The sequence below is a fragment of the Hippoglossus stenolepis genome, chromosome 4 (assembly GCF_022539355.2).
Source record: "Hippoglossus stenolepis isolate QCI-W04-F060 chromosome 4, HSTE1.2, whole genome shotgun sequence".
NCBI classification, from domain to species: Eukaryota; Metazoa; Chordata; class Actinopteri; order Pleuronectiformes; family Pleuronectidae; genus Hippoglossus; species Hippoglossus stenolepis.
Window position 1 is genome coordinate 23,508,313 of NC_061486.1, and position 25,857 is coordinate 23,534,169.

Sequence of the window (25,857 nt, forward strand, 5' to 3'; positions counted from 1 at the left end):
ATGTGGTTGAAATAAGATAATAATCTTAGTTTTATTTCAAGAATAAAAGTGTCATGGTGCAGCTCTAAGTTAGAGATCATTATATTTACTTTTTGATAATTAGAAGGTTCTAATGTTCTTTGTTTTAATTTTTTGGTAAAATGTACCTAAGTGAAAATTAGAATCTAGGATCGCCACTGGCTCTACGTGTCTCTCTCTGGGCTCAGGAGCTATTTATAAACAGTCTATGGTAAGGACTCGTGCGGGGTGGATTTCATGCATAGACCATAGACCATATATAAAAGCATAAACTCGGTGTGGGTAGTTGGCGATATAAATAAATGCTAAACTCCGCCCTGCCGCCACGTCAAAGACCGGACCGCGAGTCCATAAACGAGCGCACCCTGCAATCACACTGACTGACTGTCGGTGAATGAGATAAACAAAGAGCCGGCGACTTTTCAGGAAATCACACAACGCTCCTCAAGCTCCTCGGGAACATGGCAACTGGTAGGTCGGGTGCTGCTCTCCCCCGTGTCGGTGCCGGGGCTCCGTGTCGCCGGCAGCCGGAGCGCAGTGTGTATTTGACAGCCGGATGATGACAGCTGAGGGAGCTAACTGGCTAAGCTAGCACGCACCGCGTTAGCACGCCAGTCTGCTAGCATGACTCCGCCGATGTTTCCTCAGCTCAGTCAGCCCAGTCCACCCCCGCAGAGTGTCAGCAAGGTGCCGACAGCCGGGCAGCTAACACGCCTGAACCCGCTGGGTAAAAGCTAGTGTCAGCTCCAGGAACTGGAAGTGTTAGCATGTGCAGCTAGCTTAGTCAGGGATAGAGTTGGAAGTGGCAGAAGCTGTCAAAGTATTTAAAGTGCCGGCGATTCATTGAAGTGGTGTTTTCATGAGGGGACACACTTTTAAGAAAGGGCACAATGTCTTCAAGGTTGCGCCTCTCTTTTAATGCTGTAAAAGTTCACCTTTAGCAAGCCAAGACTGAGAGTGTCTTTCTTTCACTTTCACTGGAGGGAATCTGGCGTTTCATAACGCGATTTGTTAGGCAGGCACAGATTTAGTTAATGAATTGTTCTCCCCTACACGTCATGTATTTCCTCCATGTTTTTACCATCTGAATCGAAACAATAAGGACCTTGATGGTGTCATTATTCTCTCGGGGGTTGTGTGGGTTTGTCAGCTTCTGTGTCTGATGTCTGCTGAGCCTTCACTGTCAGCTGTTGTCCAGCCATTTGCACATGGACCAGTGATGGGCATTATTTTTTGCTTAGCTAAAATGAAGCCAGTTGTGTAACTAGTGATGTTTAAATGTGCAAGTCACCCCGGCTGCTTGTGCTTTGCCCCCTCTCCCATTGCAAACCACTGTGTGTGTGTGTGATGTACGTCCTTGCCATTCATGCTCTCACTGGTTGGAAAACGTGTCAGGACAACTAACTGACTGACCTCTCAGCTGTTCTTGTATCTGTTCTACAACACAGGCGCTTCTTTTCTTGTGTTTCCATAATTTAAAGTTAGTTTACAGCAATCTGCCATTACCCTGCTACAAACAGAGCGTTCACATTGCACAGATTTCCCCTTATCTGTCTTCCGATTATCTTTCCATTCTCATCAGTGTCAAAGGATTCATCACAGGACGTCGTGCAGGCCTGTTCTCATAATATTCACTGCCTTAGGCCTTCTTTTGCTATTTCCCCCCCTGATAATTAGAGTATGACAGTTAATGAAGTTTGACACTGTGGGGGTCGGTGCATTTCAGCTTTGTGTCAATGGAAAATAACAGAATGCAGCTGAGAGAGGGGTCGAACTCTAGGGCACATGCATGACTAGGCAATGTCCCTCTCAATGTTTAATTGCTTTGCACTGTTATTTGATGGAATTACAAACCACACACCAATGTCAGTTTGATTCTGTCAAAAGTGTGTGTGTGTGTACAACTCCGTCTTCTCTACCAATGGGACTAGACGAGCTTTCCAGTTTGTTCCTCACACAGATGGAACCAGATGAGTGATGCCAGCCCTCAGCTCTCTCACGCCACTTATAGTACTACTGGAAAGCACTCTTGATTTCTTCATTGTTTGCTTCGGCTGTGCCTCCCTTTTCCAAGTCGGCCCCTCAACTAAAATCCTAATTGTGTTTAATATCCTCACTATACTGTTCTCCACTATAATCTCTGTATGGATGGTGGAAAGAAATGATGCAGCAGACAGTTGTATTCAATAAAGGATGAGCTGTAAGTTTATGACTATTGATCTGGTGTTTTCCATGCATTATTGTAACTTATTCTGAGCATGTGACTGCTCATAAATCAGATCTTAAGTGGGAAGTGTGTATGCCTAAAGTGCACAGATGTGTCATGGGAATTGGGGCAGTACTAGGAAATTGCTCCTCCAAGTTGTAGACTGTCCATCTGTGAACATCTTCCTATTACATGATAACTTTATTGGCGCTTGCTTTGCCTCCTCTCCTTCAACATTCATTCTGCTTTTCACCTCTTCATTTGTTTGTACTTCATTGTACCCAGCCAAATCCCTAATCCTTCCTTCTTTCTCCCTCAGGTCTGAGTCAGGAGAAGCTAGCGACCTTCCTTAAACGGCTGCGGGCGGAGCCGCGCTACCTGTTGGCCCAGAATGTGTCGACGTGCATTGACCCATTGGAGGTTTGTCTGCACCGGCAGACTGTCCAGGATACTGTGCACATCTTCCAGCACTCTATCCCCACAGAGGGCAAGCCCATCACCAACCAGAAAAACTCAGGTAGGACAAAGTGTACAGAAACATTCAGGATGTAGCGTAACTTCCACAGGAATAAAAGATATGTTTGACAATGAGTGATATCTTATGCTGGTTTATACTTCATGCATTCTATTGGATGCGCTCTGGTTCAGAGTAATCTAAATTTAGTCATCAGAGGGTATATGCGTGATGTATGATAAGAACTATATATCCAGTGTCTGCAGCTGTCGTGCGCAGCTTGAATGAACTAGGATTTAGTCTTTTAGTCCTCCATGACAAACAGGTCCTCACAGATTATTAGAGCTCACAAACAGATGTTATTTATTACACTTTGGAACTGACATAAATGGTTCTGAATTGACATCTTAAGTATTTCCTCATTGCAAAATACATCACAAACGAAGGATACAAATGCTTTCACTTTTGAAATGATGGTAACCAGTTACATTGGCAGAATGTTTGTTGCACAAGTAATTTTCGGACAGATTTTGACCGAACAATCATCAATGTCATTAAATATCAAAACTTGTAGCCTCTGTTTTGTAACCTAAAGGTTCAGTCTGTAGTATTTAGTGACATCTAGAGGTGAAGTTTCATGTTGCAGCTGAACACCCCTCACCTCACCCTCCCTTTCCAAACATTAAAGAGAACCTGTGGTAGCCTTCAGTTGTCATACAAACTCCAAAGGTGTTTAGTTTGTCCAGTCTGGGCTACTGTAAAAAAACATGGCAGCCTCCATAGAGAGGACCTGCTCCAGATGTAAATATAAAGTTTTAACAATAAAGGGCTAATTCTAGAGTAAAGAAAATTTGTATAATTTAGATGAAACACACTAGTGAAAACATCAGAAGGATTATTTTATATTTAATTTCTGCCAATAGATCCCTTTCACCTAAACCTTACACACTGGACCTTTTTTTTAAAATGCATTTCATTAAATATACTTATGAAAAAACACTGGTGTCCAAAAGTCTGACACAACCTTCCCATTTACTGTACATTCCTGTAAATGTTGGTGTGCTCTGACACACTTTCAGTTCCACATGAATCATTTTTGTCATTAAGTTGCTGAAAACTGATTTCGCTATGTGCCTCATGTCAACAGTGTTGGGGGATTTCGTGTAGGATAAAAAGGGTTGTCTCAAAAATAAACAAGATTTGTCAAAAAACTGATATGGATGCATATAAAAAAGCAACCCATGTTCACATAATTTCAAAGCAGTATGTAGGTCTGAAACTGATCATCTAAACTAAATATCCTCCATCAAGAAAAGCTGTTGGTTTCCTCTTATTCCAGCATAGTTTGAAATCATACAACAGAGACATGAAGGCTTCTCCAAATATGTCCATTAAACCTCTGCATCAATCTAAAAACTTGCAGCATGTGTTGGAGGACATCTGCCTACATTATTATTAAACAGGGATTATTAAACCAGCAAATCAGTTTCAGCTCTAAAAATCCTTAGGCAGGTTCAACCCAGTCTTTTGTTCAATGATAGACCTAATGAACAAGTCACTCTAGCTTTGCAGGTTTAGCTTGTGAGTCCAAAAATATTCTATTGTACTTGTGACCACAGTCGACATTGGTACACACGTGTATAAAAATCCTGACTAACATGCATGTGGTTTTCTTTTCATCACTCAGGGAGATGTTGGATCTTCTCGTGCCTCAATGTCATGCGACTTCCCTTCATGAAGAAGTTTAACATAGAGGAGTTTGAGTTCAGTCAGTCCTATCTCTTTTTCTGGGACAAGGTAAGACCGAAACACTTTGTGTTTTGTTGTCATGTGAAATGTATGTTTGGTAATGTAAAGCCTCACTTATATGGAATTTGGGGGCAAATGGTGATACCAAATGTATATTTAGGCCAGGACATATATTCAAAAAAAGGGGATATGATGTCATTATCAAACAAATAAATGTAATTGAGGCTTGATAATTTTAATAAAAAGCAAGCACAAATGATACCAAATTACATATAAAACTTGAATTAAGAAAAACAAATTTTTTAATTTAAAATATAAACATAAATCCACATCTTTTCTGCACTGTTTATTCTTTAAAAATGTCATAATGGCATCCATAAACGCTGATATTTAAACATCTGTGAAAGGCTCATTTTAGCCCATATCATCTGCCATTGAATTATTGGCTCAGCTATCGGCTATTGAGTGTTTCTTTCTTGTCTTTATCAGCTTTATTTCCAGATTTCAGTTATGAGTTTTGTAATATTCTAGCAAATGGATGTTTTTGTTGTTATGCAGTCAGGACACCGCGTGTGTGTGTGTGTGTGTACACGCCTGTGCCCTGTCACTGCTGTTACTATGCAGCGTTCTGCTCACTATACAGTCATTGTCCAGCTAAAACCCTCTTTTGTTTGTTGTGGTCACTGTTTTTCCCAGGCCAACTTCACAGTGACACCTCGTTCACTCTCTCTCTCTGGCATCGTGGCGTTTTCTTGCACGTGTTCAGAAGAATAGTGGTGGCACCATGAATACTACTTGTCTTTGTGCCAGACACAAGGGTAACACTAGCTGTAAAAAATAATACTAAATAAGGAAGCAGTAGATGTGGAACTCTAAGAATACCCTGCTCTACTCTGGTGTAGAGTTGCAAGTCTGTCTCTAAATGCTACCTCTAATTGCTTTTAAAGCTGAAGTCACAGCTGTCAGGTTTCTGACTAGAAGTCTGTACCACATACTGTAACATCAATGATAAAAGCCCATCCCAGGGTTTTCTCTCTTTATTTACCTGCCACGTCGCATGCTTTTGTTTGTTCCCTTTTCTACAGATTGAGCGTTGCTACTACTTCCTCCAAGCCTGCGTGGAGACGGCACAAAGGAAGGAGCCAGTGGACGGACGTCTGGTTCAGTTCCTTCTCGCCAATCCAACCAATGATGGAGGCCAGTGGGACATGCTGGTCAACCTCATTGGTTAGTTCTCATCATGATACATGAATACAAAGTTTGTTTGAATTTACTGAATTACTGACTTGTGCAGTTACAAAAGTATTTAGTTACTGCTGATGCTGTTACTATTGTTGTTTTCACACTACATTATCTATATATTTTTACACCTGTATATATCTTGGAGAGAGAAGACTCTCTTCATTGTATCTGAGTAAGATGACAGTAAAGATCTTGAATCCTGTATTAGGAAAATGAACTGCACTTACACTAAATATGTAAATCATCAAACAGAAGAAAACAGTGGTGGAACATTAAAGTTAGTTGACTGGGCTAAAACTCTTGTTTACTCTCTACTGTCTTCAGAAAAGTATGGCGTTATTCCAAAGAAATGCTTTCCAGAGTCACACAGCTCAGAGGCCTCACGCAGAATGAACGATATCCTCAATCAGAAGGTGCCTGCAAGACATTTTCACTCTTGTTTTTGCAAATTCAATCGAAATTCACAAATTGGTAAGTTGTGTAAGCTCCAATAAATATTTATTGTTTTTGTCTCACTGTGTGTTGCAGCTGAGAGAATACTGTCTACGACTGAGGAACTTGGTGGCAAGTGATGCGACTAAAGCTGAATTGTCTGAGGCTATGGACACCATGATAGAGGAGGTGAGACACACACAGAAACATTTCCTTAATAATATTTTATATCAAGCATTTTATATCAAGCATTTCCAAAAAAGGAACCATTTGAGGAACCCTAACTAAATCTCTGTTTGACTGGACGGACAAGGGACTTACTTTAGCTCCTGTATGATAAGTAGTAAGTAGTACATTCCAGAGGTTCAGAGACGGCAGAGTTTGCAGTGCTGAAATTTGATCCAACACAACCCTGCAACTGCTACTACAGTGCAAGCTTCATTGACAAATTAAGGAATCACTGGAGGACTCTAATATTGAGGACGAGAGATGTATCTATCTTTTGTACTTTATTACGATTGAAAGATAATGGCTATATTGTCAGATTTCTTACTGGTTAAAAACAAACATTAGAACAAGAGGAATTAAACTCATTTGTTTCAGAGATAAGTAACCAAAAAAACACTTAGCAGAGTCTCTCTACTTTGAAGACAGGTGTTATGAAGTTTTTAGCCTCTTTTTCATGTATTCACTTCAATAAAAATGCAAACAGAAATACACAGAGAGGAATATTGGTTCTTAGGTTATTTACTGTGATTTCATAGCTACAAACATGCTCGTTATACAATGTGATGATGGATGATTCATGTTTTCAAGACACACAGATAAGCGTATGTACGTAGTATCGATTAAATATCGTGATTTTATATATATATATATATATATATATCATTAAATAAGTGATTTGTAGCTTACACCCTTGTTTTTATCTCAGTGACATTGTTTCATTTTAACCAGAAGAGGGCGCCATCAGACAATATTTAATGTCCAGTCAGAAAAGATACCCATAAAGGTTTAGCATTAGACTGAGTTCAAGATTCACTTATGCAGTTTTATCTAAATAAAATAACAAAAAATTTAAAACCCAAATAGTCTTATTTATTTTTGTATTATTTTTCATCAGACAGTTTTCAATTAATGGGACAGATGACAGACGCATAACAAGAACTTACATTTTCAATCTTTTAAAGACTTTCTAGCAAGTTGACAACAACAATGCTGACTTTCTTATAAATAATTAAAGACTCCAACAGACCCTTCTAAATACCGATCCACCTCTATCAATTCACTCGTCTTGTTGTTTTTCCTCTTTTTTCTTCTTCAATGACAGTCGTATGGCACACCCTGTTGACAATGTTTAGCTGACTCTGTAATGTGCACATGTCACTTCTGGACTGCAGAGTTTGTGTAAAAGCAACAAATAAAAATCACCTGCACACAATAACTGCCCCAGATACAACAAATTTAAAGATAGTGATCTTGTTTATGGAGCAGTCTCACACTGACGCTGTGCAGTAAAGAAAAATCAGCTCCAAAACAAAAACACGACCTAATCCACTCTTACAATGAAGGTAAACATGTAGGTGTCAACAAACACTTTTATAATACATGGTATTACGTGTCTGCCATTATGGTTTGGACAATGTGTAGGTGTGTATTCATAAGAGCCTTAATTCCTGCTTCGTGTGAGTGTGTGTGAGTAAGACGACCAGTCAGTCAATCAGCCTCCTATTGAGATGATTGCATCCAGTTCAGGGACCTGGTTAAGCAGCCTTTGTTGTCAGCTGTTTGGTTGTATTGTGCTGCTGGCTGGTTGCTTGTTTAAACAGTCGCCTGTATCTCACAGTGGCCCCTGTGGCTGCCCAGCTATTACAGCACAAACTCACACAAACCTGTGCACACACAAACATATGTTGTGCAACAGCACAAGACGGCTCCCGCTGTACTGCATGACAGGGTGGGCGGGGGTGGAGGGTGTTTGTTTGTCCACCTGGAAGTGGTTTGTTTTGTGAAACATCGCTCCGTCATGGCCGGTGGTAATGGAGGATTCAGTCATGTCAAATGTACGACCTGCACAAAGAGCCAATATGTTCAAGGATACTGTTGCAAACGCATTTGATCGGCATCAATGTGATCACCATCATTCATAATGGGACGCCTACCTCACTACAACAAGTTGATTCTTTAATGTTAATTGACTTCAGGTTCATTATTATTGTGTCAAATCCCAGCTATTTAAATCATAAATACAATGTATCCTATTATTTTAACTATTTTAACCCTGTTATCAATCCAGTTATGAAAGAGTTGTCACACATTATTGTATTTATTTATTTAATCTATTTTAAAACATAACATCCACTTGCATTTCAGGTCTCATACTCATGTGTTTCAGATTATCTGTAATTTGAAATATACAAAAAATTAAATTGAAATAAAGATCATATATTGGTTTTATGCCGATAATTCCTTTCATATAACCAGTGCACAAGTTTCGATTTCCTCTGCAGGAAGCGCCATATTTGCACTTAATTAAACAGACTGCACTTGGAACGACGAGACACATTGTAGTACAGTGCAATCACAGTGTCTTGAACAACAAATAATCAATAGAATTATTGAAAAGATAAGTGCCAGAATCAGTGTTTAATTACATTAGCGTTTAATTACACCCTGACTGATTGTTTGAGTTTGAGTTTCCTCTAACTTCAACAACACCGTTATACATGTTAACTCTGTAAATTAGAAGTGATGTGATAAACCTGTTTATTAAAGTCTGTATTAGTATTGAGGTATTAGTTTTGTGTAGTAGAGTACTTGTAGGAGCTGTTTGTTCGGACCACTTTGCTGCAGTCCATGTGTACATGTACTTTTGTCCAAAACTCTGTTTATGTACATGCCGTCATGCTGTCCATGTGTGTTTATAGGCTTACGTAGTTGGTTTTCTTGGACTCTCACAAGTAGGAAACTAGTGTTTCCTCTACTTGTTCACGTGCATCTGCATCTATGCGTGCGCACATGTGTTGTGTCAGTCCTACTTTAGTGTGTGTGGAGGTGACGCTGTCCACTCTCCCTTCGTGGTGGCTGTGATTGAGCTCTGGTCTTCATCACGCCAGCCCCGCACACACTGCCATGACAGGCAAGCAAGGTCAACGTCTCTCCTTCCACTTACTGTACCTGGGGTGCATGTGATTTCACTGAACCCCTTTGCATGTCAAGAATCTATTCCTATTCAGGCACATTCATTAAAATCATACGCGTCACGTGTGTCTTCTCAATATAGGTTCAAACCATTGAACCTACACCTGCAGCAAGAATGAGCAAATCAGTTCAGTACAGTTTACCTTCATAGATGCTGTTTTAGGATGACGGTATCCCTACACTGCATTATTGAGGCAGGGAAGATCAGTTCAACTTTCAAAGTCAGTCTTTCTCTTTCATGCTGTGTCTGTTGTGTGTCGCTGCTCCTCTACTATCACTGACACAGACAAGCTGGACAACTCACACACGCGCACAAATAAGTTACATTCGCTGGGAACTATACATGAAGACGCAGTGCTTTACACCAATGAAACACGCACAGATGGTATCCCTCACGACACAACTGTAAGTCCTCCGTGCTCCATTACGTCATGGAATCAGAAACACCATGTGCGGCTCTGGTCTTGGCTCTGAACACACAGAGTGTGACTCTTCGGACAAGTCTAATTTATGACACAGCCATCAACCCGCAGAGGACTTTTGCTTCTCTCTGCAGCTCAGAGGCACCGCTGGCTATTGGCTCGGTTGATCGGTTGTTCTATGTGGGTGGGTTCCTGGGTATGTGTCATTGTCAGGGACTGACTGGATAGTCCTGCCAGTTGTCCACTCAATGAATTTCTTTGCACCATTGTTAGAATTTAACAGTGACCATATGTGTTGCATGTTTACAAAACATGGAAGTTTAATCAAAACCTCGCTCATTTTTATCCAAACTGTTTGCATGGTGTCATTTGCTTATGCTCAAAAGTTCCAGCTTCTAGACAATAGTTGTATCAACTAGCAGTGCAGCAGTGTTGTGTATGTTTTCCTCAATTTGTCACCACCTGGGTGAGATTCACATCCTAATTATGTCTTGAAAGGCTTTTAACATTGTCTTCTTATTATTTAAGAAGTGTTAAAATTTGTACTGACAGATGAAAGTCATTTAGCTTTGTCTTTTTCATAGCAATTCATTGTTATGAGCATGGGGAGAGAGAATGGGAAAGACACGCAGCTAACAGCCAGGTCGGAACAGAACAAGTGGCCGCTGCAGGAGGACAAAGTTGAACTTCCTTGCTCAAGGTTGCCAATAAGTGCAGATATATTGAAGTGTGTTGCCATTGTCTTGATCTGCTTTCTATATGTGTTAGTCTCAGTTCAAACTCCAGGTGATTTAAAAATATGCAAACATTCAGAGGAATGCCAACCGGTCAACACTGGAGCACAGATGCTATCAAACATTAGGTGTGATTTATCCCAATAGTTTTAGTCATTGTTTACAGCAAGATGCACCAAGTCTCCATGTCACTGCAGTGAGACGGGTTGACCTTTGACTAGAGACTAATGAGTAAGGGTTAGGGTTAGGGTTAGGGGTTAGGGTGAGGGTTTTAGCTGATGCGACTGAATCAGTTAGAATAGCTGCATCCTGAAGCCTGTTGACAGCTCAGATGTTTAGAGTATTAAGATGTGAATGAGATGGCCTTTGAAGGTATTATCTTAACATGGGTGAAGTCCTTCATATTTTGCTAGTGAAACCTTTGGTTGAAGAACTTGCAGTCTACCCTGAGAGTTTGCAGTAAAATGATCCGTGTTTTCTAAGAAGAAAATTACAGAATGCCAAGTAAACATCAGTATTCAGCATTACATTTCTGACACTCCCATTGCTTTGTGAAAGGAGTAATTGAATATTGAATATTGAATTAGAATTTAATCAAATTAAATATAGACTTAAAAAGTGGGCACATCATCTAATTCATTTGATAAAGTGGATTTAGACTCCTTCACATTAGTACATTTATTATTTGGCAGCTTGTTGATAAAATAAATTAATTTTCTTTTCAAATGCATTAGAAATTTAAAAACTGAAATATTGAATTAACATAAGGTCTTGGAGCCTCAGTACTCAGTGGACAGTGATTATAGCCCCAAGCCTTGTTGGGTATGATCACAATAAGCTTTGCAGACCTGGATTTTGGGATTTTCTGCCATTCTTCTTTTGAGATCCTCTCAAGCACTGTCAGGTTGAATGGGGACTGACGGTGAAGGGCCATTTTCAATTTTCTCCACAGATGTTCGATTAGGTTCAAGTTGGGGCTCTGGCTGGGACACTCAAAGTCACTGACACAGTTGTCCTTAAACCACTCAAGGGTTCTCTCAACTGTGCCCATGGTCATTGTGCTGTTATAAGGTGAACTGTCTCCCCAATCTGCGGTCCTGGGTGCTGTGGAACAGGTTTTCCTAAAGGATATCTTTGTACATGGCTTCATTCAGCTTTACCTTAACTTTGCCCAACCTCTCCCGGGTACTTAAAAACACGCCGACAACATGATGCTGCGACCACTGTGCTTCACCTTTGTGATGGTGAGGGGTGGTACCTGTTTTCCTGCAGACATGACACTTAGAACTGAGGCCAAACAGCTCATGGTATCATTAGACCAGATAATCTTGTTTCTCACAGTGTAAGAGTCCTTAAGGTGCTTTTTATTTGTCTTTCAAATTTTTATCATTTCCACATGGGTACAGAGTAACCATTAGGCTATTGATCACCTCTCTTACCAAGGTCCTTCTCCTCCCATGGCTCAGGTAGGCTGAGCCATGGGAGGAGAAGGACCTATTTTGTTTTGTTGAAGCCTCCTCATATCTGCGCCTCAATGCAATCATGTCTCTGCACTCGATCTTATCTCTGATATGCCTGTTAGCTCTGAAACCGTTATATAGAAATCTTTGTGTCTTTCCTTTTATTTACCACAGATGAACTGTACTGGGTTATAAATTAGATGGGCAGAATATTAACATTAACATTTTACACTTGTGCCACACTTTTTTTCAAATAACATCCAATAAAAACTGAACATTATAATCCATATAAAGGAGGAGTTATTGCAGTATATTCCATTAGTTTTATCTAGGTGTACCTTTTATAAATTGGCAAGAAATATCACACTGGTATACATTTACCCAATTTAATCAGACAAAAACAGTTCAGTCTGTGAACTGTGCTTTAGTGAGACACTTGCAGTAAATTACTGTTTTTATTCATTTTAGTCCCCTTCCATCTTCATCTTCTCTCTACCTCTCTCACCTTTTCCCTCTACCTTGTCACTCATGTATATCTGTCACTGAGGAAGCAGGTGTTTCAATATTGATCCTGCTCTGATGTCATTGTACTCTTTATCCTCTGACGGGGATCTCTCTGTCAGTCCAGCCTTCCCCTCGCACCTACTTAATGTACCTTGCCCAGGGAGGATGAGTGAGCATGCAGCTGAACCAGGATATTGGAATGGGTATGCTCTCAGAATGCATCGGGACATCTGAAAGAAGAATGGTATAGTCAGTGGAAAGGTATAAAGTTACCAGGGCAGGGTTGTTATTGGAAGAAAGCGACAGGAATGAAGAGAAAAGGGGAGGGGGCTCAGATGCTGAGGGCATCTGGGCAAACATAGACCAGACCAGGGGATGGATACCTTGGCATGTCGTCTCGCACTCAGGGCAGTCTAAACAGAGTGGTAAAATTAGGAGCGCAGAGTTGAAAAGATGCCTTTGTTGACTCTGCTCATGTGTATATTTTTGTGTATGTCTGCTCTCTTGTGACTTTTAAGCATTTGTGTAATGAAGAAAGGATTGTTTGTTTGCGTAAGCCAGGCCTGAATTTATGTATTTCGGTGCATTTGTCTCCACGTGAGAATGTTCCCGGGTGTGTTGGTGAGTAGAATAGTGGCCTCAGTGGGCTCCGGTTCTTAAAGCAATAATGTCATCTTAATGCAGAGGTATATAACGTGTTGACAAAACATGGGAAAATACTTCTCCAGGCATGGTCAAAAATACCTGCATAAGCCTGGGTCCATAACCTAAACACTTTGTATTATTTAGTGCTACTAATTATTTGTTAGTATTAATAATATATCATTTTCTGTTTATGGTCATTAGAGTGAACATAATATAAACTTTGCCTGCAGCTTGATTTTCGATATAGCTGCATGGAGGAATAGGAGATGAAGACTATTGAGGATAAGACCATCTGTTCACCGTGTAGCTACAAAAAGACTCACTCTGCTATACTATCAAATGTAAATCTGCCATATCTCTGGCAGTATTTCTCACACGGAAGTGTTTTGTATAACTGAACCTACTTGTGTATTTTAGTGAGCTTTCAATTTCATTTAAGTCATCCTAATTTTCCAATTGTCGCTGCAAACAGCTTTTAACCTCCAGCACATTTCTATCACTCCTTCCCAGAGCACATGCTTTGCATCTTAAGACTTGTTAAGACTTTTCTATGCACTTTTCCAGTTGGCAGACAACAGTGTTGTAATTGAACTAAATTGGCTAACTGAGATTTGAATCAATGCCCACTGCTGACTCTGACAATTTCATCCACATGGGAGGATTGTATTTCCCTAATGTATCTCATCAGGAAACTCAAAATTGGTTAAGAGGCGGATTCCCAGAATCATATTTTTCAGGATGAAAGACAACTATCTAATCTTACCTTTTTTTTGGTCTGAAACTAACAATGAACTGCACTCCACCTTAATTTCTCTTCCCTTTTATAAATCATATTTGAGAGGAAAAGCAACTGCTCAATCCCGGGAGATGAGGACAGAGGATGGGCGAGATGACAAGCAAAAAGGGGGAAATTCCTGAGATAACTATATCGGAGTTTAGAAGGGCCAGATTGACAGATGGCCCAGTCCAAACAACCCAGTTTAGCCCACAGGAACTCATTGTGAACTTCAGCGCCACAGGAAGACGTATGCAGAGGGAGGGAGCAAGGGTGTGGGGTGCAAATGGGGAAATGGATGCATGTGGAAAAAGATGGAGGGAAGGGAATCAATGTTGAGAGGAAAAATAGGGGAAAGTTGAGACGCCCAAGCACTGATGGATGAGTATATGCAGGAACATGGAGACTGCACATTAGAAATATTTACTTAAAATTAAACTATCAAACTTTTCCAGCAACCTTTATTAAGATGAGGAAGAACCAATGTGACTCACTCATCGTGTTTCTCTTTTTTACTGTAGAGTCTATCATATTATATAGATGGTTATAAATGAGCGACACGTTTGGCATAAAACCCAGATTTGTGAAGTTTGAGTACAGTTTTGTGAAGTCGATGTTAAACTTTGTGTTGCGCTGCAGGTGTTCCGGGTGGCTAGCGTTTGTCTAGGCAGCCCTCCTGAGACCATCTGTTGGGAGTACCGGGACAAGGACAAGAACTTCCATCGCATGGGACCCCTCACCCCCCAGGAGTTTTACAGGGAGCATGTCAAACCCCTATACAACATTCAGGACAAAGTAAGTGGGCCTTATGATTGGCACTAAAACACTGTTAGGCAGTAATGCGTAGAACCTCAGTTTCTAACTTGTACTCATTCTGCGTTCTGTTTGTCTCTCCCTGTCCTCAGGTCTGCCTAATAAATGACCCTCGACCCCAGAACCCTTTTGGAAAGCTGTACAGTGTGGAGTTCCTGGGTAACATGGTTGGCGGCCGTTGCACTCTGTACAACAACCAGCCCATTCAGCTGCTTAAAAAGGCAGCGGCAGAGTCCATCAAGGAGGGAGAGGTCAGTTGGAAAAACTGTATGTGACGTGTGTGATTTTAAGCGTTGAAACTTCATTTTTAACATGGCTACTGTTTTTTCTCCCAGGCTGTATGGTTTGGGTGTGACGTTGGAAAACATTTTCACGGCAAGCTGGGCATTAACGACATGAATGTGTGAGTATAAAGATATAAAGATTACCAGTGTATGATATGTGACTGCAAGGTTTTGATTCCTATGGGAAGAAAAATAGTGTTGATGATGAGTTGTGGTATAGCATCATTGGTTTCATCCCTCCATCCTTCCATCGATCGATCCATTCATCCATCGATCCCTCCCTTGTAGTTTAAGGGTCGCAGGGGGCTGGAGCCAATCCCAGCTGAAATTGGGCTAAAGGTGAGGTGCGGTGCGGTGAGACCCTGGCCGAAACAGAATTCGAAAGCGTTGCTTATCTCTGCTCTTTGGGTGCAGCTGCACATGTATCAGAGGTGCATGCACCAGGCTTAAATTTGCCCACTGAACCAAACCACCTTGGTGCCTAATGTCTGGTAACATCTCTGTTGGAGCTCATCTGTCAGACAGATCTTTTCTTATGCCAGAAGATTATACTTGGAATGAAGCTTAGCATGTTAAAGACGGGAATGAAAAGGTGATTTTTCTTTTATTATGGGCTTGGGAAGGCAGTGCTTTGGACTTTTTTATGGTCATCACACCTCTACCCCTGCACTGACCAAAAATAAGATTGAGTCATGTTTTAGGATTATTGGGAAAATTATTAAAATAGTGAAGTCTTTGTCTTTTCTCTTTTTGTGATCAGTATTTATTTAGGACAGGTCAGAGTTTGAGAATGTGATGTAATGTGTTAATGTTGTGCATATCTGTGTCTATCTAGGTTCAACCACGAGCTTGTGTTTGGAGTTTCAGTGAAGAACCTTTCGAAGGCAGAGCGACTCATATATGGAGACTCTCTCATGACCCATGCAATGATCCTCACTGCTGTCACAGACAAGGTACACTCACACAAACATACAGTACAGGTGTGTCTGTTCAGTACGCTACTCACACAGGAGCCTTGCTACATGTTTACGCTGCTGTAATCGGCGGCAGTTTTTCATGTTGCTGTCAATTTCCCCTCTTGTAAGTAACCCTAGCTGTCAGGAACCTTTCTTTCTTCTTTTCTCTGCTTCTCACACTTATCTCTCTCTCTCTCTCTCTCTCTCTCTCTCTCTCTCTCTCTCTCTCTCTCTCTCTCTCTCTCTCTCTCTCTCTCTCTCTCTCTCTCTCTCTCTCTCAGGATGGGAAAGAAGGCTACGAGAAGTGGAGGGTGGAAAACTCCTGGGGAGATGATCGTGGGAATAAAGGTAAAGCATCATAACACTGCAACACAGCAAAGTGTATTTTAACCTTATGTGACACTGACTGTTGTCCTAAAATTTGGAAAAAGATCTTTCATGGTTCTGGCTCTAAAATCTCATTAAGTGTGGCCCTGAAGTCTGAGACCACTTTACTGTACATACCCTTGCAACAAGGTCCCCTGCGTCTCTATCTGTCTTTTACATCTTTCTCACACTGTAATGCGTCTCAGGGCAACCCATCGTCTTCCTGTTTGTCCTTATTGAATTATGAGCAGGATTAGAAAAAGGTTTCCCTGTGATGCCGCTTTATGAACTTTTAATTGCTTGTGTCCTGTTTCACAACGACTGTCAGACTTGTGCGTGTTTTCAAGCTCGAAGCTTCTGTATCCTGTTGCATAAACACAGTTATAGAATAAGCTGGGTGAACCATTGTAGTCAGTAAATGCTAACACCAGTCAGTTTCCGTACCATAGCTTTTTATATTTTCTCTGTACTGTGCGTTATACTTAACCCAGGTCTGCATTTTGGTCTAAGTACTCTTTGTAGTATATATAGTTTAGTTCAAAAGTTTTTATAAAGAGCGGAAAATGGCAAGCTAACAATCTTGCCAACTGTTAGCAAGCTTGCAAGCTTGGCTGTTAACTTGGTTGCTAATGAAACATATTTCTTGTTTATTTTTCTAGTTTATTCAAATGTTGGATTTTTATGCGTAGGCAACAGCCAGTGAGTGGGGGCATTATGTTTTCAGGTTGTTCGTATGTACGTACAACGTATGTCCATCCCATTCCTGTGAACGGGATATCTCAAGAATGCCTTGAGGGAACTTCTTCAACCTAACTACAAACATTCACCTGGGCTCAAGGATGAACTGATTAGATTATGTCAAAGGTCAAGGTCACAGTGGCCTCACAAAGTATGTTTACGTGATATCTTAAGATCAGCTTGAGGGAATATCTTCAGATTTGGTGCAAACATTCACTTAGACTGAAAGATGAAATGATTAATTTTGGTGGTCGAAGGACCAAAGGTCAAGGTCACGTGACCTCACAAAGCAAAATGGCCTTGTGAACCCAATATCGCCGGAACGCCTTGAGGGGATCCTTTCGCATTTGGCACAAACATTCACTTGGACTTGGATTTGTTTTTGTTAGCCAAACGTTAAGGTCACAGTGGCCTCACAAAGTATGTTGTGTTATCCTTCAACTTTATATCTTAAGGCCAGCTCTAGAGAATGTCTTCCAATTTGGTACAAACATTCACTTGGACTCAAAGATGATCCGATTAGATTGGTGCCTAAAGGTCACAGTGACCTCACGTTCCTGTGAATATGATATTCTGCCAGTAGGGAATTTCATTACATCTGGAACAGTTAACTTTGACTCATGGATGCGCTGATTAGAGTTAGGTGGTCAAAGGTCAAGGTGAATGTGACCTCTCAAAACACATATTTTGCCTTATGAATGTAATATCTTGGGTTAGGGCTGCTCGATTATGGAAAAAATCATAATCACGATTATTTTTGGACAATATTGAAATCACGATTATTCAAACGATTACTTTTGAGTTTGAAAACATGATGCATTTATTCAGTATTTCTCTCCAAAAAAACACTTTGTAACTGAGAACTTTGAAATTTCCCAGATTTTCCTCATTATTAAATGTCCCCATCTGCCCCCCCACTACAAGCACACAAGCAGACAGACAGAGAGGGGTGGGGGATGGCTATGAGGACCATCATCATTTACCCCCGGACCCCGACATTGAACGGGTTACATACAACAACAAGCGGAGAATCGCGGGCTGACCGGCGCGGAGAAATGCGGGTCCGGTGTGAACAGCCAGGCGGCTGCGCGCTTGAGAATGGCGCAGATAAGGAGTCGCATTATACAGTGTGGCTGAGATCGATGTCTGTCTCTGCGTTGATGTCGTGGGGGTTGTGGCGTTGTCTTTTTGTTTCTTTATTAATTCGTCGTGAGTGACTTTGTGCTTTAGTTTCAGATGGTTGAATAGATTTGTTGTGTTGCCAAGTGGCGCAGATATCACCTTGTAGCAAATCTTGCACATTGTGTGGTGCTGCTCCTCGTCGGATTCTTCGAATCCGAAGTGTTCCCATACAAGAGAACTTTTTCTACCCTTTTTGTCGATCAAACGGGGCTGCCCTCCCTCTGCCATTTTCCACTCGCGCTGTATTTTAAATACCGCCGGTCACCACACACACAACTCGCCTCCTTCACTTTACAGCTGCTTGAGAGTGAGTGCCAGTCAGCAGGGCCGCGTTGAATGCTTTGGGGGAAGAACTGAATTGCGCATGCGCGTCTCTTTCAGAAAATCTCTAGGCCTACTGTACAACGAAAAATGACAAATAAATCGTTTCAACTCGATTATATTAGTTTGGAGATCGTTTGACCCAAAAATCGAAATCACAATCAAAATTCGATTAATTGCACAGCCCTATCTTGGGTGCACCTCAAGGGAATTATTTCATATTTGGCACACATGTTCTCTTGAACTCACTGATTAACTGATTAGATTACGGTGGTCAAGGTCATGGTGACCTCAAAAAACATGTTTTTGGCCTCTTGAATGTGATATCTAAAGACTGCTTGAGGGAATTCCGTCAAGTTTTGATTAGTTGTGACTTGGACTCAAAGATGAAGTGATTAGATTTCAGTGATGAAAGTTCAAAGGTCACAGTGACCTTATATGAATTTGGAAAAAACAATCATAAAGAAATATGTAGACAGAAACTGTAATGGTTGGCGGAGACATACAACCGCAGTATGTTGGATTTTTAGTTCCATTGAATTCTCAATTGTCTGTAAACAATGAAATGGGAATAGGGAAATAAATGAAATTGGATAACACCGCTAAGAAGGAATGATAGTTCCCCTCCATGTCTCCAGCGATCCGCTCCCTCTGAGGTGAGCACTGTAATGACAGCTCGTTGATGATCAAGGCATCATTAGATTTGACTAGATTTATTTCACCCCCCTCAAGTAAATCTACTAATTACAAAAATGTAGTTGGAATAAATTATTTTCACCACTGAAACTTTACTTTGGCCTTTAGACTAAAATAATATACTCTGTAGAGATGGCTTATTATGACCAGAAACAAGAGCCTGCAGATATGAGTGTTTGACAGACTAACTCAGCATCTGCATTAATTGTTGCTGATATATGCGCCATTATGAGAAAGCGTATACCTGCGCCAGGGCCCAACAGTCCCCTTAAATTCAATCAAACCAAACCAAACCAAACCACATAGCACATACTCATAGATATCAGCCCCCTTGCATGATTCCCTGGAAATCAGTAAAATGTGAAAGAACACCCTATCCTGCAATGTCAAAGAAAGTGGGGAGAAAGAACTATTCTGGATCCATCCCTTGGTCCGGATCAGCGTCAAATTTGAATGGGTCCTTTCTTGGCCCATGTGCCACCCTTTCAGGTTTTGTGGGAAGCCATACAGTAGGAGGGATTTTAAAAAATATTTTAAAAGCTTTTTTGGCCTTTGTGTGGAAGGGGGACAGAGAGAATGGACAAAGAAACAAATGTATGGTCCTTAGCGGAGGTAACAATGCAGAAAAGATTACTTATTTGTTTATGTGGAAAAAAACGTAATGTTCTTACATAAAGATTCGGTTGCAATAGTTTTTTCTATTTATAGTTATTTATGATAAGGTTTATAGTTAAACTTTAAATAACAAGCCTCAATTACATTTCTTTGTCATAGAGGTTTGATAGTGACTTCTTAGGAATAATTTTTAATATAAAGCAGATATGTACTCAAGGTTTTTTAATTACTTTTTTTACTCCCAAATATTAGTATTGGCCTAAAATCCCTATTTGCCAGACTTTTGAACTATTTTTATTGGGCAGCTTATTGAGTTCATTTTTTTGTTTATTTTATTTAAACCACCAATTCCAGTAATTCATTTTGATGCATCAGGGGTAAAAACATTTGTCATTAAGTAAGTAGGGTTGGTTTGTCTTTATGATGCCCCCCAGCCCAGCAGGTTGTCCACACAGCTTCCGCAGACTTCACTGTCGGCTGTTGTTATTCTCTCTGTCCTTTTCATCTCTGTTTCTAATCTTCCACTGACCCTCTCTGCCTCTTCTCTCTATCTCTGCTCCCGACATTCCACTGCAAATTATAGGAGAGTATTTCAGGTCAGTCATGCATCATCTGGCAACGCACACATACACAGTGCAGCATATACACACACAAGTGAGACACACACATTCTCACAATATTTGCTTGAACCCACAAACCGAAGTGGCTGTTGGGAAAACATGTGAAAACCCCTCAGTCAAATCAAATGTGTTTCACGCATATCTTATTCCATAAACACCAGCAGATGGGGAAGGCCGGGGCCCCCAGCCAGTCCACAGCCAAATTAATAAAGTTATTGAGAACAAAAGTTCGAGAAGTGGAGTCCTCTTGGAAATCCAGGGGCTTTGTTTTTTTGAAAAAAGCTGACGGGGAATAGAGACACCAGCATAGAAAAGGAGAGCGAGAGCTTACGTGAGAAAGGAGAGAGATGAAACAAAAATGAAGATGTAGCGCAGGTAGAAAACAGCATGAAAGAATGAAGTTCAAGTAGATGTGAAGATGATTTTGGAAAGATCACAAAGGAGAAATTGGAAGAATAGTGGTAAGAGTCGAGGAGAAGAGGGAGAGAGTGGAGTGTGTTTATAAGTTTTGGCTTAACGTCTCCCTTCAGGCCTTTTAATATTTCTCCTAAGCCTGAAAGAGTCTCTCATGAGAGGTTTAACTTTCTGGTCTCTCCGTCTTTTAGCCCTCAGACAGCTGCTGTTATGACTCCACTCACTTCAAAACTCATACTTTTACACAGCTCTGGACACATGTTTGAGGCTCGTATTTTTTATTTAATGGGACATCATCCTAGATTGAGCTCTGAACGAGAGTCGACATTTAGAGAGAAGCTGGCTAACTGGCTAGCGAGAAGCTTGCCTTTCACTGATTGTATTGGTCTCCCTTAATGGATCCATATTATTCATTAGCATTTGCTGTGCATTCTGTCGCCGAAGCTCCTCCAGTGAAGCGCAAACGTACAGAGGAACCAAGCGACCCACATTATTTTCGTACAGGAAATCGTGGTAAAGGCAGCAACTCCCATGATCTCACGCTGCTTCACGACATCATCAAACTATAGGTCTTTTGTTATTATTTTGATGAGAGACTCTTAGTGCAGAACTTATATATGGTGCGTTTGGTCCCCACTGACACATGGAAAACGTCCTTGGGTCTCTTGAAAGCCGCTATGTAAATACAAGCTATTATTATTAAATAAATACAGGACAATATTGTTTATTTGAATGGAGGATTTCCGTCGTAGTTGACGTAACAGATTCTTAGGAAGAAAAGTTTCATTATCTTTTGATTATGCTTCTAATCTATTATAATTTTGAACCCAAACACCAGTTTGGTCCCTTCCGCACATTTAAAAGTTCCATTTCAACCTCACATTATTAAATAAAAAAAGCCTCCTATGTTTTTACTGCAGCTCCGGTGCAGCTCTTTGTACCCGATAACGTTAAAACTTTATGTTTGCAAAAATGATTTCACACCTGCATCTTAGATCAAGCTTAAATCATTTACAGTGACATGTTCAGTTCTCCTGTTTTTAGAGAGCTTGAAACAGTTGGCTTTAAAAGTCTGAGACCACTTTCCCATGAGTGGAAAGTAAGATGGCTGCTTCTAGCTATTACTACATCCATCTGTTCTGACACAGGACAGTCAGCCTATCCCTAAAAGCAAATAATGACACCCAAAATTCACACACACACACACACACCGTGCCACCCAACACGCGGGTTCCAGGAAGCTCACATCACCACACACATGGACACCACAGTGAGAACCAGGCAGCGAGCCACCTAAGATTTGCGTACTTGGAAGAAGACTCGTACACAACAGACACACTGACACGCCATCCCCAATACATTGTTTGGAACTGCGGCATGCTCCTGCGGTTGCCCTGACGTCTTTGATAAATCGGCTCGACAGTGGGAGAGATGTTCTCGTTCGCTCGACTCTGAACACGTGATTAGGGGAAAAGACGAGACTGAGCGCGATGTCACAACAGGGGTTAAAATGAATAGTGGAATTCACTCTGTGATCTGGCTCTACAGACTGAGACATAACAAACTTCTCCAGATCTCATCCCGCTTTGAATATGTGTCGGTTCGAGATGGGAGCTGCTCTGGTTTCACATAACATTTAGTCTTTGTTAATTACGTAGCACACACACACACACACACACACACACACACACCGCCATCTTTCATTTTAATTAATCATTTCAGCATGGGGCTATATCCTCTTCCAACAAGAGATTAGGTTGTCCCAACATGTCTTCAGTCAGTGGAAGTTCAAGGTCTCATAACCAACCCAGATTTGGCCACATTGACCTTGCGCGCGCGCGCGCACACACACACACACACACACACACACACACACACACACACACACACACACACAGTGAGATAGACATTGTTTAGTTTTATCAGGGTGGGCGTGCAGATGTGATAGCATGAGTGTTGAATGTACTGAACTGAAGTGCAGGGTGTGAACTATGAGGGGCTCTGGTCCTTCTTGTCCTCCACCCTTCTGCCGGTTGAAACAATAGACTTTAATGATAAAGGGCAATTTAAACGAGCGTGCATTGACATTCTTGTCACTCCCTACTCCTCCTCTTCCAGTGAAGGATTGACTAATTATATCTGGTTTAATTAATGACCTGATGTATGTCTTCTTATATAACTAGTGTTGTTGTTCAGGCTTTCAGTTTATTGAAAGACTTTGCCCTTTTTTCCTCAAATCCTTTAATTTTAGGAAAGGTCTATTTAAAGCTTGGTGCACTTTCATTTTTGGAGGAAAAAAATGGCATGTAAGATTTCGAGAAGCACCATTCTTTTCTGTGATGAATAAAACAGTGTGAATAGACATTCCTGGTCCAATGTAAGGACTGTTAGTCCTCATGGGGAACAAAGCCTGGTTCCAAATAAGATATTAATTGTGGTTAGGTTAGGGTTGGGCAATGCATTGGATAAGGTTTTGCTTAGGCAGAGAGAGTAACAACGCTAGTCCCCATGTCCATTTTAGATCATTCAGCAATTAGATGCCTCTTTATATGTTCTGTAGACACATTGACTAGTTCTGATCCAAAGTAGGCTGTTTAAGGTAAAAGCACAAACAGTGAACAGTTAATATCCCAGATGCAAATATTCATAGAGACTATGGCCTTTTTTGTGTGAAAACATATAAGCAGTGACTTCACAATGGGGGGGAAAAAAGTGGCTGCTCTAAAAAGATAGCTAGCATGGTACATTAGCATAAAAGCTGGCTATGTTATGTGTCCCAAGCAGGAAATTGTGATTTATGTACCTATGACGATTGCACCGGCACCAAACTGTAATCCTAATGTTCTATTCAGCTGCCATCATGTCAGGGGGAAACGAATCTAATCAAACTTTAACAAACGATGTCTGTCTCTTCAGGTTACCTGATCATGACGGACGATTGGTATTCTGAGTATGTCTACGAGGTGGTGGTAGACAAGAAGTTCCTGCCCCCGGATGTCCTGGACGTGATGCAACAGGAACCCATTGTACTTCCTGCCTGGGACCCGATGGGAGCCCTGGCATAACTAGAGAAATCCAGTTTTTAGCCCCAACCTCTGGTCTGTTTGACTCCGCCCTATTTCCTTGGCTGCTTTTACCTCTCCAAAATTCCCCAGACCCCACCGACGCCTCCTTCCAAAACAGCCTCTTCTTCGAGACAAAATAATAAAGATTTTGTTTTCTTTTTTTACTGGACTGCCTGTGTCTTGTGTTTATTTATTCCAGAGAGCGGAGGCTTACATTTCTGTCTCTGGTTATCTGGGATGTTAAAATGAATGTAAGGAACTGAATCTGCACATTTGCATAAAAAAAAGTGGAGTGGTTTTATTGCATCACAAACACTCTTTATAGTTCTGACTGAAGATGGCTCCACAAACATGTAAAAGACGGCCAACAAAGCAGTTTCATTTCACTTGTTCTCCTGCGTGCGCTGCAGTTTTATTTGTATTTCTTCAGATTTGATTGACGTTCGTGTGTTATGCTTGTGCTCGTATCTTGTTCACCATGCTAATCTCTTGGACACAGGCAAAACAGCCTTGATTTACTTGTCTTAGAATAACACTTACACAATTCCCTGTAACGCACAATCTTCCCGTAACTTCCTCTTTCTGCAAACAACACAAGGTCAAGCAGAAAAGCACCATAGGTGTCCATGTGTACGAACGAGTGGTGTGGGTGCATGCACACATATGCACATATTTGTTATTACACCCTTTGTCTGTATCCCGCCTGATTGGGTATCTAGGAATGTTAAAAGCAGGAAACAGTCATACTCACTCATTTCTTCACAACAGCTGTGCTAGGTGAACATGCAACCGCTGGCTGCGCTCAGTCAGCAGTCATTTCTCAGTGACCCCTGTCAAAGGTAAGGACGACCTCTGACCTCCCAGCACTCTGCCTGCCAGCTGAATGAATTAGTTAGCTCTCTTCAGTGTAAGCGTCCAGCATAACTTTATGATATACAATCTGTGCTGTCACACTGCTCAGGATGTTAGTGAAGAATTGGCTTTAAAATAAACCTAAAAACATGAAAACGCAGAGGCTAGGCCCACTGTATTCACTCCTCCCCTCATGGCCTCCTCCTCCCCTGGCACTTACACTCTTTTCCTTTATCTCCAGCTCTCTTCGACTTTGCCTCCATATTCCTCCCACACACATGTACAAGATAGTTACAGATGGCCTTGTGCCGCTCTTCTTGGGATTCAGACATAACCCAGATATTGAGTCATGAGTTATAGTGACAAGTAAGAAGTTTTACAACATGCACTTGCCACAGCAGAGAGATGGTGTTATGAGATTAAACTGCTGACTGTTGGTTAGTTGACAGATCACAGGCCAACATTTATTCCTAGAAGTCTCTGGGTTTAATTAACAGAAGCTTGGTCTACACTGTAAATTTTTAGCTGGCTTCACGATATGTTTTAGGGGAACAGGCGATTCAGCCGTATTGAACTGCTTCTCCTTTGCCTTTGTGGTGGTGTTCTGTCAGTTCAAAAGTGAATATTGATGGAAAGACTTATACTAAGATTATTACACTGCAAAGGCTGCAAAACCATTTAACGTTCCCCATAAACTACTGGTTTTGAATATTAAAGTGCAAAGAAACTTATTGTGCGATCTGTGTGTGTAGATACCAGTGGGGCTCAATTAACAGAGAGCTTTCAAATAGTTAATATTGAATATGGTGTGAGATAAAATACACTAAGTGTGACCTGGAGCTTATCTACTGTATAAGTTATGTGACTGGCCAGTGCCCACTCTGACCTCCATCCACACTTACTCACCTCGGCTCATCAGGGTAAAGATATTCAAATGAAAATAAAGTGATATTCCATGTTAATTTATAATTTTGTGTATTTCAAGGACACGCAGACCACAGTCTGTGACTGTAAGCCAGTTGAAAAGATGGTCTACCCATGCTAAGACAGACACATTAATCAAATGTATAAAAAGTTTAAGATACTTATATTT

The 25,857-nt window shown here is 41.0% G+C and overlaps 1 protein-coding gene across 1 annotated transcript; it reads left to right on the forward strand.

Moving 5' to 3' along the window:
* The first annotated feature begins 300 nt into the window (after positions 1–300).
* On the forward strand, positions 301–24,081 carry blmh (bleomycin hydrolase). Its single transcript, XM_035155165.2, has 12 exons — positions 301–489; positions 2,544–2,741; positions 4,366–4,475; positions 5,513–5,654; positions 5,994–6,082; positions 6,198–6,290; positions 14,482–14,637; positions 14,748–14,906; positions 14,991–15,058; positions 15,775–15,892; positions 16,177–16,243; positions 23,764–24,081. Exons 1-12 carry the CDS (start codon positions 480–482, stop codon positions 23,910–23,912), a joined length of 1,359 nt encoding a protein of 452 aa, XP_035011056.1. The 5' UTR covers positions 301–479; the 3' UTR covers positions 23,913–24,081.
* Positions 24,082–25,857: the final 1,776 nt, after the last annotated feature.